This window comes from Sapajus apella, unplaced genomic scaffold, assembly GCF_009761245.1.
Source record: "Sapajus apella isolate SASKATOON/1434 unplaced genomic scaffold, GSC_monkey_1.0 scaffold11, whole genome shotgun sequence".
Lineage (NCBI taxonomy): Eukaryota > Metazoa > Chordata > Mammalia > Primates > Cebidae > Sapajus > Sapajus apella.
Genome location: NW_022436951.1, coordinates 41,546,547 through 41,559,110, shown reverse-complemented (window position 1 = coordinate 41,559,110; position 12,564 = coordinate 41,546,547). Strand labels below are relative to the sequence as shown.

Below are 12,564 nucleotides of genomic sequence, written 5' to 3'. Positions count from 1 at the left end.
GTCACTTAACTGGAAAAGGAACTAACTACCTTAAGTTAAAAAGCGTTGCTTCAGGCCAGGCACGGCAGCTCACGCCTGCAATCCCAGCACCTTGGGAGGCCAAGGTGGGAGGATAGCTTCAGGCAGAAGTTCGAGACCAGCCTGGCATGTCAAAATCCCGCCTCTACTAAAAATACAAAGATTAGCTAGACGTAGTGTGATCTGCGATCCCAGCGAGTTGGGAGGCTGAGGTAGGCAAACTGTTGGAACCCGGGAGTCAGAGGCTGCAGTGAGCTGAGATTTCACCACTTCGCTCCAGCCTGGGCAACAGGGTGAGAGTCTGTTTCAAAACAAAATAAAACAAAACCCACAAAAAGCATACTTCTGTGTGCTAACACTATGGCTGGTGAAGAGAAAAAAAAAGCATACTTCAACCTTAGAAGATTGATAATGAACTATAGAAATGTTTAAGAAACTCAGTTCCATTATTATTTCTGCACTGGGAAGTCATCTGTGCATGTTGGGTATTTATGTTCACAAAGACACGTCATGCACACAGCTTCACACACACAGACACACTCACAGCAGAGTCCACGGGCCGCACCAGCACTGAAGCACAGGAGTGTGGCTGAGAGCTCCCAGCCACAGAGCAACGTGGACATTGTCCCAGGCCTTGACAAATGGAGCAGGGACAGGTGGTACCTGGAGAAATCCTTCCCCCATTTGCACGGATGGACCTTTCCTCTCTGCTTGGCATTTTGACCTCTCTTCCTCTTCACGGGTCTGAGAGAGATAATCAAGGGTGGTCATCTTCTTGACCTCTAGAAAGGGGAAAGGAGGAACAGGACAAGTCAGCCACCCGGCCGCTTTGCACCAGGCCCACGCGACAGCTCAGCAGGGCGGCCAGCGCCCCACCTGCGCACCAGGGAGCACTGCTCTGCCCACCACGCAGGCCCTGTGAGGCCAGAGCGGGCACAGGCACCTCGTGGGCCCCGCTCTGCAGCTGGTCAGCAAGAGGGGTCTGCAGGTGTTAGCTGGGGACCGGTGCTGGCCCGCATCCCGCCGCCCGCCAAGACCTCACTGAGCTGCATTGTCAGTGAGGTCAGAAGAGAAGAAGCCTCTCATGGGCCCGGGTCCCCCCACACCACGCAGCCTGAGAGGTTGCTCCGGATCCCCCGGGGATTGCTGATGGGGTACGAGGCCAGCTCCGGAGGGGCCGCTCTGTCTGAGGGTCCAGTGCCCTGCGGGTGTCCTTACATCTGGACAATGGATGGGCACACTTTGGGGAAGGCACAGAGGCCCTAAAGTCAGAGGACCACGTGGTACAGCAGCCATCCGTAGGTACTGGCCGGTGTACCTGGGACCACACACTCCTGCAGGTGCTCAGAGCCCCAGGCCCAGGAGGTGAACCCAAGTGCCACAAGTGCCACTCAGCACAGCCTCTGATGGGGCTGAGACAGGTCACTGACCCTGCAGCCCTGCACAGCATCCACAGACAGCTCAGCAGGGTGGCCAGCACCCCACCCACCCGGCCGGCCCTGCGTGCAGTAAAACAGCCCAGGGAAGCAAAGCAAAACCCGAGATCCCTGTTTATCTAAAAAAGCCGTGTTAATAAATGTTAATAAAATGGGCTCTGCACCAATTTCAGCCACGAGCTTCCACGGAGGGCCAAACTCTCCATGCCGTTTTCCTGAAACACCAGCACCGTGAGAGCTGACGGCTCGTGACTCTTCCTGGAGAGCCAGGTGGCCGCCCACAGAGGCCTATTTGCAGTGAGGAGCAGATGGCAGTGGGCGCCCCGCGGAGCTGCCCGCGGCAGCACAGCCCGTTGCCTGCAGTCTTTCGGGTGCTCCGCTCTGGCCGGTTCCTGAGCCGCTCCACATGGCTCTGGCTGGTCCTCCACACCCCCTAGGACGTGTCGTGGTTTCAGCACACAACCTCAGGCTTGTTTGTATTCGAGTTAAAATATGTTCTTTTGCCCAGGTTTGCAGAAACACCATCAAAAGCACATCTTCAGTGTGCCCGTGCTCCCGGGGGCAGCATGGTGCGGGCAAGCTCCATGGAAACAGTTAACCTGAGTGTCACGGTGACCTTGAGGGCTTGCAGGGCAGCTGTGGAACCTCCAGGCAGGGCCATGGTCTCCAGCGCGGCCAGTGCTCCCTGGCGGGCCAGGCGACACGGGGAAGGCTGTGCTTCCGGGACCTCATCCAACAGGTTTTCTCTGCTGTCTGCCATGCACGTGGCTCCCACCCACCTCTGGAAGGCGGCCCCACATCACACACCTGCCCAGGAGATCGTGTCCTCGTCACAAGCACTGAGGACTCATTAAGGTCTATCCTCCAACCTTCAAAACAGAGTCTGAGTGAGCAGCTGCTTCTGACCCGGCTCCCCACAGCCTCCCATGGTGTTCAGGCAGAGCAGGGACCACACCCGACACTGCCCACAGATGAACAGAGCACGCACACCAGGCTGCGCCTCCAGGAGCCTGCATGGGAATTGGCGACCTTGCCCCAAGGACCGCCCTCCACAGCTGCCTCAACCTCATGGAACAGGAGGCAGACGACCCATCGGGCCCCCAGATGAGAGTGCAGCCCGGTGCCCAGGGGGACGACTCTCCAGGGACCCTGGCAGAGACACAGCTCAGAGGTGCTGGCCCCCTGATGACAGAAGCTGAGGTGATGAGGTGCCGTTCTGAGCAGCTACGTTCTGTGGCAGTTTTACCACAACCAACAATAATCCCTCCGACGCTGTCCTGGAACTCTGTTCTCTGAATCCACATATTCACCCCTGGCTCCGTCGGGGTCTGAGAGGACCCTGGCCCTCGTTCAGCTCACAGAAGCATCCACTCCCAGGCGCCTGGGTTGGGACCCAGGGCCCACGAAGGCCCCGTCCTCACGGCGACCTCGGTGGGCCTTTAAGTGCCGTTGGTTTTGCATCCAGGACAGCTCCCAGCCCACCCTTCCTCATGTCTGAGAGCCTGCCATGACGTCTGGATGACTGAGAAGGCTTCCTGCCAGCTCCCTGGCCCTGGCTCCTCTCCGGGCCGTCGGGCACGAGGTGGCTGGCACTCCTCAGTGCCTGCCCTGCCCACATCCAGACCCTTGGGGAAGTGCCTCAGCTCCTCATTGCCCCATGCCCGCCGCTGCACCCCCCCACCGCCTGAGGCAGGGGCCAGCTTCTCCGCAGCACGAGGCCATCTGCACACATTCACGTCTTGTTCTTGCCCCCTCCCCGCAGCGTGCAGGTGACCATGCCCGGTCCACAGGAGCCTCAGCCCCCACGCACTCGGCACACAGTGGGTATTTACTCCATTTTAACCCGGGAATACGTTTTGTGCACAAAGTTGGAAAAAACTGACAAGTGCAGACTTTGCATTCCTGGGCAGTCTGGCCATCTCTTCACCTGCGGCGTGAGTGGAAAAAACCACGTGGGCCCCAAGATGTGCCCTGTGGACGGCCTGAGCCCAGCTGAGTCTCACGTTGTGGGAAACTTGCTCGTCTGGGCGTCTGAGGGGGACAGACTTCCTGATAAGGAGAGATGATAAATTCTGGGTGAGGTGAAACTCCAGAAAAGCCTTCAAAAAATTTAAACAGAGAGATTTCTAGATACTTCTAGAAAGTACTTTAAAAACCATTGCTGGTTCTAAGAGGGGTGGAGAGCTTTGAAGGAGGCCCAAATGACCCTCACTCTGAAGGGTCTAGGCTGCAGGAAGGGGCAGCCCGGACATCTCCGTGAGCCACGGCTGAGGCTTCCGTTGCATTCCGTTCAGTAAACATACCCCGAGCACCTGCTCGATGCAGGCACGGGCCTTGACAGCCGGAACTAAAACTCTGAAAGCATCACACTCAGCGCTGCGTCCGTAGGTTTCATCCATTCGTCTGCATTGCACTTTCTTCCTTTTTTTTTTCCAAGATGGACCCTTGTTCTGTCGCCCAGGCTGGAGTGCAGTGGTGTGATCTCGGCTCACTGCAGCCTCTGCCTCCCGGGTTTAGGCGATTCTCCTGCCTCAGCCTCCCACCCCAAGTAGCTGGGATAACAAGCACACATCACCATGCCGAGCTAATTTTTTGTATTTTTAGTAGAGATGGGGTTGCACCATGTTGGCCTGGCTGATCTTGATCTCCTGACTTCGTGATCCCCCCGCACTGGCCTCTCAAAGTGCTGGGATTACAGGCGTGCACCACTGCGCCTGGCCCGCTGCACTTTCATTAGGAAACAATTCAAGCCTCAGGCAAGACAACAGTGACCGTTGCTAGAAAACACTCCCAGGCTCTGTGCCACAGTGGGTTGTGGGGTAACCTGTGGTTTGAATAGGAGCCTCCTGGTAGGGCATGCTCGTTCTCAGCTGGACCTTCTCGCCACAGCCGCAGGTCGGGGCTGTTCCGGAGATGGAGTGGTCTAGGTGAGCCCACCCGACTCCCTCCGCTCTGACCTGGGGTTGGCCAGGCTGTCAGAACAGGTATTGTCGGGGGCTGGGCCTGGACACACTCTGCTGCCCATGCCCAGAGACACCCCCTGAGATGCCACAGCCCAGGCAGCCACTGCCCAGAGAATGAAGGACACTGCACGGCTGACCCGCCATGACCAAACAGCAGGAGGAGGCAGGTGGCTGTTTCTTCCAACAACAGGCTTCCTTGGGGGTGGGGAGGAGGTTGCCCCCCCTCATTCAGCAACATGACTTACCGCCTGCCACTGTGCACGAGTGAGACAAGATGCAGCAGGACCAGCAGCTCTGGCCTCAACTGCCCACTGCTGTGCCTGCTGTGAGACCCAGCAAGACCAGAAGCTCTCACCTCCACCACCTGCCACTGTGCCCACCGTGAGACTCAGCAGGACCACCAGCTGTTGTCTCCACCACCTGCCACTGTGCCCACCATGAGGCTCAGCAGCAACAGAAGCTCTCACCTCCACCACCTGCCACTGTGCCCACTGTGAAACTCAGCAGGACCGCCAGCTCTCGCCTCCACCACCCGCCAGTGTGCCCACTGTGAGACTCAGCAGGACCAGAAGCTCTCACCTCCACCACCTGCCGCTGTGCCCACCATGAGACTCAGCAGGACCGCCAGCTCTCGCCTCACTTGTGTGGTTAGTGGGCAACCTGCCCGTAGTACTTTCTGTTGTTGGAATTTCTACTTGGTGCTCTTCTTAGTCCACCTGTTCTTATTTCATAATGTCCTGTTCTTGCCTCATAGATACCACTCCTTTGTCTCTGAACATTTTAAACTTGTTACTTCAAGCACCCAGCACCGCTCCTGAGGGCTCGGGTGTGAGTTCAGCTCCTTGCTGGGTCTGCTGGGCCCTCACGGATTTCATTTCTTCCTGTGATTTCCCCTTTTTTCCCATGATCTCATTTCTGACAGAGGCTGACCGTGAACACAAGCGAACACGGGCGGCGGGGGAGGCGGCAAAGAATCTGGCCTCAGATGTGGGAAGCCCAGGGCGGGGGATGTACTCAGGTAGATGTGGAAGATGAGCAGCTCTGACCACCCAGGCTCGGGGGGCTCGGGGGGCAGGGGACGTACTCAGGTAGATGTGGAACAGGAGCAGCTGCCCTAGCAGGAGCAAGCCAAGCAGGTCCAGCAGGAACACGGCTGCCCCGATGACCACGACCATCTGAGTCGTCACCTTCACCGGGAACAGCGGGAGGAACAGCAGCCACGTGTTCGCACTCCTGACATCTGTGGAGACAAGGGAGACACAGCACGTCTGGCACCTGCTGATGGGCACCGCATCGGGTGGACATCACAGACCAGGGCTAGCTGGGGATGGGCAGCGTGGGGACAGCCTCCCGAGTAGCTGGGACTATAGGTGCTCAGACTTTGTCTCTGCCCAGGTGGACGCCTCCCTTACCTGAGTGCCCCCCTGCCCAGGTGGACGCCTCCCTTACCTGAGTGCCCCCTGCCCAGGTGGACGCCTCCCTTACCTGAGTGCCCCCCTGCCCAGGTGGACGCCTCCCTTACCTGAGTGCCCCCCTGCCCAGGTGGACGCCTCTCTTACCTGAGTGCCCCCCTGCCCAGGTGGACGCCTCCCTTACCTAAGTGCCCCCCTGCCCAGGTGGACGCCTCCCTTACCTGGGTGCCACTCAGGCCCTGCTGCCTGTGGGTGGTGTTTATCATCCCAGATTTACGGATCCGGAGGCGACGCTGCAACAGGGTCACTAACTGCAGGAGTCACCATGCCTGCCGGCTCTGCGGGCCCCAGCACCCACCCGTTCTTCACTGGCCACACTGCCTCCCTGAACCCTCTGCACCCTAAAACAGCCGCCTTCAAATAGAACAGGAAAGCCAGAGCTCTCGCCTGGGACATTTCTAAGATACGGTCCTCTGTGACTTGGGGCTGCCAACACCCAAAACAACACTTCCAAAAATCGGGCGTGAGAAAGATGCTGAGGGGCTGTGTGAGGCAGGGTGGCAGAGGGTGGATTCAGCCTGGATGTGTCTGGGTGATGGGCGCTGCCTGGAACTGGCGGCCTTGGGGGCCATCCTAGAAGGCAAACACCACGCTCGGCACGACGGGCTGCAGCTGCCCCTGCACCGCCAGGCTGGACCACGCTGCCCCCTTAACCAGTGATGTCATGACGAGTCCAGCCCATGAGAGCGAGGAGCTGCATGGCTCGGGGCCCCACTGGCTTTGAAGCCCTGCAGAATCTTCCAGAACAGCAAACCCAGGAAATGGCTCCATCCATGGTCCACGAACTCACCGAAGCCCCTGCCCTGCCACACAGAAGCAGCGTGTTCCAGGAGAGAAGCCAGTGCAGCCACTCCAGCTGCCTCTGCCCTCTCCCTCTCCTGGCATCCCCTGGAGTGAGCGCCCAGACAGCGCAGAGGCTGCTGGGGAAGGTGAGTTGCCGTAGAGGGAGGAAGACAACAGGTGTGGTCCTGGGCTCAAGGTCGCTTGAGGACCTGGCTTTCAGGGCGGAGCTGGCTATCAGAAAGTGCTTCGGGGCACCTGTGAGGCCCTGGTGGCACCCATCATGCTTCAAGGTGGACGGAGAAGCTTTAGGGCCTTTACTAGGGAGCTGGCAAAGCTCATCCTTGAAAAAAACATTGCACTATGTTGGCTCCGGAATGTTCTGGCGCAAGGGTCATGTGGGTCCTGCCTCTCTCAACACCCGGGCCATGTGCAGGGTGGGCACAGCCACACCTGGAGCTGAGACTGGCAGCCCTGACCCACACCCGAGGGCTGCCTGGCCCAGGTCCTCCTGGTCAGGGTCCTGGTACTGCAGCCACCAGTACGTCAAGCAGTGGGCGTGCGGGGGGACGGGGCAGCTTCCACAGCAGACGCTTGCAGTCCCACGCAGGGCTCTGACATCCTGCTGCCGGCCAGGCACTGCCTCCGGAGGCTCCATGGAGGTCCTCCCACCGCTGCCAGTTCCTGTGGCTCCGGCCACCCTGGGCTGTGGCCGTCTCACCCCACCATGCCTCTGTCCTCACTGGGCTGCCTCCCTCAGCGCCTCTCCTTTCTCTTGTAATCACACTCGGGGCTGGATTTGGGCCCCTGGGACAACCCAGCACAATCCTCCGACCTCAAATCCTAAGTCACAGCCACAGACACATTTCCCAGGACGCTGGCATCATGGGATCTGGGTTAGGCGTGGACTTGACTCTGGAGCCCACTGTCCACCGCTGCCACATCTCTCCTGTGGCTCAGTGCAGGCAACAGTTCCTAGGGGCCCACTTGGCCAAGAACCTCAGCACCCCACAGCCTACAGCCCCCACCCCAGCCCGACCTCCGCTCTCCCCTCCCCTCGGGCTGCTCCTGAAGGACTGGCGCCCCCCTCATCCACCGCCACATGGCCCACAGGGAAGGCATGGCAGGCGCTGCAGAGCTGACTGTGGAGGCCAGGGCAGCAGTGACCCGCGCAGGACAAGCACCCCACTCCCACATCCCACAGGGACGCCGACAGGCGCTGTAGGCCTGACTGTGGAGGCCTGGGCAGCAGTGGCAGCACCCACAGAGCAGCGTGGCCAGCACCGTCCCGAGCCTGCCTCCTGGGCACTGGGGGCTGCTGGGCTGTGTGGGCCTGGGCTGCTGCCTTTGGCCTAGGTCAGCGTCTGCCTGGGGCTGCCCACCCCAGCCTCTCCCTGGGCCAAATGGGGCCAACCACCCCCAGACCGATACTGCCACTTGGAAAGACGACTGGAAGCAAGGCTGTGGCCAGGTCGGCTCACGGCAGCCACATACCTGCATACTTGGGGTCTGTGCGGAGCACCCAGGGGTTCAGGATGTACTGGATGAGGACGTACAGCAGGATGGCGATCACGCAGAGCAGGCCAGCTACGGCCGAGGCCACTGTGCTGAAGAAGAACCTGCAGGAAGACGCATAGGCAGGCATGGGGGGTGCGCTGGGGCAGGCGCGGGCGCGTGGGGGCGGGGTACACAGGGGCAGGTGAGGGCGTGGGCACTGGGGGCAGCACGGTGGAGGTGACAGGTCAGTGTGGGCGTCCACAAGGCCTGACACTGGCCCCAAACTCCACTCTCAACTGGAAGCTCAGGCTCCCGTCTCAGTTCCATCCTGTGACACTCCCCAGGGTCTCCAGGCCTCTCGCTGGGGAGGGACGGCTGTGGCCCACTCTCACCGCCTCGCACCACCTGACAATTCACACAGTGCTTCTTGCAAACCCCACAAGGAACAAGGAGGTTGTGAGGAGTGGGAACCAGCCCTTCTCAAAAGTGAGGAAACTGAGGCCAGAGACACAGTGTGAATCGGCCAAGCCCACCTGGCCAGCGGAGCGTGAGGGTCACAAGCATCCCCAGCATCAGCTCTGCGGCCTCCGCCTGCACCCCTCCACCCCATCTCCTTCAGACAGGGGCTCCCTCCCAGCCAAGGAGCACGTGGGCTGGGTCCACTTGTGGGCCCTGAGCCTGGTCTGTGTTGGGGTCTCATGGCACCACTCAAGGCAAAGGCACTGAAGCCTGGGAAGGTGAAGGCCACAAGAGCACCGTGGCACCCAGGAAGGCCTGTGGGCACCCAGGAGGCAGGCACACCATGGGCCTGTGGGCTCAGGGACCTGGATCTCTGCACCCAAAGGGAACTTGGGCTGAGGAGGCCGTGGAGGAGCCTGGCCATGCCTCGGCCCCAGCCTCCTTCTCCAAGGGTCCTGTGCACACTTGAGCCAAAAGCCACATCCACGCTGTGGACCCAAAACCACCCCAGTCTCGTCTTTGCTCAAAAGATGCCGAGAATGATCCACCCAGAAAATCCAGTTCTCCGCAGCAGTTCCTGGAACATCTTCGTCCACATCCTCATTTCGCCAAAGCGTCTTCCCTTGGTCTTTCCGCCGATATGATATTTTTTAAAGTTTCCTCTAATTTCCTTTAACTTCATCCTGTGTATTCCGTTCACCTAAACTTGTGAAATTCCTTTTCATGTTTTCAGCTGGAGGCCAGAGTATGAATCCCACAGTCTTCTGAGGACGTTCAGGGGAAGAGGGGGGCAGGCAGCTGCCTTCCAGGCGCTCCTCCTCCCTCCAAGAGTCTTGAGAGTCTTCCAGAAGATCCCAGGGCAGGGCGGCTCCAGGCGTGAGGGTCTCAGGGGCTGCCTGACTCCCGCTCCCTCTCACTGGCTTCCCTCCCACAGCGACAACCAGGCGGATGGTCCCGAGCACTCCCTCCTGGCATGCTGGTCCCTGATGTCGCCAACATGCTCTCCGGTAAGTGCCGAGCCTGGTATCCTGGCCTGGATGTGGCCGCACAGGCACTGTGACCCCAGCACTTAGTGGCCCTGTTGGAGCCTCACTTCCCTGGCCTGGATGTGGCCGCACAGGCGCTGTGACCCCAGCACTTAGTGGCCCTGTTGGAGCCTCACTTCCCTGGCGTGGATGTGGCCGCGCAGGGCAGAGGACTGGTGAGGCCTTTCATGCCTGACTTTTGTTTCCAAAGAAGCAACCCCTCCAGGCAGCGGGTACCCTACCCTGCCCCAGCCCCCCAGGGCCTAAGCCCACTCGGAGATTAAAGACCCCTCATCTTCACCCTACTGTCTGTACAGGACTCCCCTCTTCATCCAATAAAAAAAAGGTGAGTCTCCAAGACCGCAGAGCCCAAAGCCCATGGGGCCGGGCAGAGCCATCCACGGAGGGCTCCTCTTCCCTCTCTGTCAGCAGGTCAGCGCCCGCGGTCGGAGGCCAGCACTCTAGGTCTTCCCAGGACGCCACGGCCGCCTGCTTCCTCCTCTCCATCTCCCTTCCTCTTGCACCAGGAAGCAGCATACAGCCTCCCTCTCAGGGGCTCTGCTGTCAACTCTGTCAACTTCCCGGGCCAGAGGGCACCCGTGCCCCCAGCCCTGCTCTCCTGACGCCCCTTTCCCACGCACAGGCTGCAGCACCTGTCTGCACTGGGCACCCACACAGTGCCTCTCCCTTACCCCTCCTGGGGAAGGCAGGCCCTCTCCCCAGGCGCCTGTGGGCCCTCGCCCCTCACCTTCCCCACCAGGCCTCGCGCACAAGCCAGCTCGAGGCACCAGAGCACAGAGTCCGGAAGAAAGCGGTGCCCAGGGCTTCCAGAGGAGCTGGCCCGACCATGGCCGCCAGAGCTGCTCTTCTCCAGGGGAAGGCGGGTGGGTCTCCCCAGCCCTTCCCGCCTCACGTGGCCTCTGGCCTTGCTCTGCAGTGGCACAGTCCTCTGTCCTTGCTGGACTGCTCAGCTACTCTGGACACACTTTGTGCTCAAGGCAGGAGGGCAGGGAGGCAAGGCAGGGACCCCACGGTGCATCCTGTGACACGAGACAGCGTTGGCCCCCATTCCTGCCCACACCAAGGCCTCTTTCAGCTCAGCACAGAGTAGCTGGGGGCACGCATGGTTCTTTTCCCTGGTGATCTTCACAACTCTAAGTGCCATGGACAGCCGGGGCTCCGAACATGGGGCCTTGAGAGTCCCTGGATCCTCCACGATGCTCAGGGAAACACCTCTCTTCCATGCGCTGGGTGCCCACTGCCCCTCCGTGGCCCCACCACTGTGCTCCACAAGCCGACAGTCTTGGCAGAGAGAAGGCAGCCCGGCCCAGGGCAGCGCAGGCAGGCCACCTCAGCCAGTGTGGCCCAGGGGTGCCCACATGGGGGCCTCCAGGGACTTCCTCTGCAGACGAGCCTGTACAGGGACGGCTGCACCACAGCCCCAGAACCAGACGGGAGGCTAGGGCATGAAGGCATGGAGCGCCAGTATGCCAAGACAGGGACGCTGCCCCGAGGAGCCCTCCTTCCGAATCCCCCCGCCCGGCCCTGCCGCGCGCCTCACCAGTAGTTCCGGCTCCCCACGCAGTTGTTGAGCAATTTGCAGTGGTGGTCAAAGCCTGACACACACTTGTTGCAGGCGATGCAGTGCTTGGCTTTCTTGGTCCTGGAGGGAAGAATCGGGGAGCAGCCGTCAGGCCCACAGCCTGCAGCCTGGGGCAGGGCTGCAGCCCCATCACCGGGGGCCAGGCGCCTCGAGGGAACCAGGCCTCTGTGGCCTGGGGAGGGGGGCGTCCGGTGGGAACAGGAGGCTGGGGGAAGGTGCCGAGGCCCGTGGGGAGGAGGAGAAGCAGGACAGCTCTGGACCGAGGCAGCCACAGAGCAGGAGGAGGTGTGTCTGCACTGGGTGTGGCCGCCCTGAGCGTAGGGGGCCCGGAGCTGAGTGGGGGCTTGGATTCCACCTGTGCCTACAGGTCCCCCTTGCAGCCAACAGCAGCCCTGCAGGTGCCCCCTAGGCCACCACGGATGCCCCAGGACCGCTGGAGACGTGGGGTCCATCCTCCCTCTTTCCTTAGGGCTTGTCTTGAAAATCCCCAAGAACAATAGTGCCCTCTTGCCCCTGGACCCCAGGGGAGGGACCTGTGTGCACAAAATCCACTGGGGATCAACCATGCCTGAGTGCAGACATAGCCCTCCAGCCTCAGCCCTGCCTGCAGAGTGGGGGCGGCCTGGCACTGTGTCCCCTTCACAGGGGACTAGGGGCTGTTCACCTCAGCCACAGACCGAGGCCAGGGCTACTCCCCGGAAGCCCCATTAGCGCCGGCGCAGCCGTGGCAGTTCCCTGAGCCCCCGCACCCCTGGAGCTGACCCCAACACCGCGGGGCCTCAGCAAGGCGGGGGACTCACACGGTGACCTTGCACAGGTGGCAGTAATGGTTCTGGATCACGTGTGCGTGTTTGGATCTGTCGAAGATGGGCATGGGCTGAGAATAATCCTTCTTGAGCCGCACGTTGGGGTCAGCCGGGTCGATGCAGCAGGCGATCAGGTGAAAGATGAGGTGGAAAAAGAAAACCCCCCCGGCCACCTGGCACGTCAAGGAAGAACCTGGCCCGGGTCCTGTCAGCCTGGCTCAAGGCATCCCCTTGAGGCCCAAGAGCCCAGAGGAGTGAGGACGCAGACCCGCCCGGCTCACCCAGCCCTGCTCACCCAGCCCTGCTCATCCAGCCCTGCACACACAGCCCTGCTCACCTGAGCCCTGCACACCCAGCCCGGCTCACCCAGCCCGGCTCACCCAGCCCGGCTCACCCAGCCCTGCACACCCAACCCTGCACACCCAGCCCTGCACACCCAGCCCGGCTCACCCAGCCCTGCTCACCCAGCCCTGCACACCCAGCCCTGCACACCCAACCCTGCACA

The 12,564-nt window shown here is 61.0% G+C and overlaps 1 protein-coding gene across 1 annotated transcript in view; it reads right to left on the bottom strand.

Moving 5' to 3' along the window:
* Positions 1-391: 391 nt before the first annotated feature.
* The window catches only part of LOC116552202 (probable palmitoyltransferase ZDHHC11B), a 21,619-nt gene continuing 9,446 nt past the window's right edge, over positions 392-12,564 (bottom strand). Inside the window, exons 3-7 of the mRNA XM_032278841.1 lie at positions 12,054-12,232; positions 11,212-11,313; positions 8,164-8,288; positions 5,502-5,657; positions 392-800 (exon numbers count right to left, since the gene is read on the bottom strand). Of these exons, the coding sequence (XP_032134732.1) occupies positions 559-800; positions 5,502-5,657; positions 8,164-8,288; positions 11,212-11,313; positions 12,054-12,232 (804 nt within the window). The 3' untranslated portion in view covers positions 392-558. The remainder of the gene's footprint in view (positions 801-5,501; positions 5,658-8,163; positions 8,289-11,211; positions 11,314-12,053; positions 12,233-12,564) is intronic.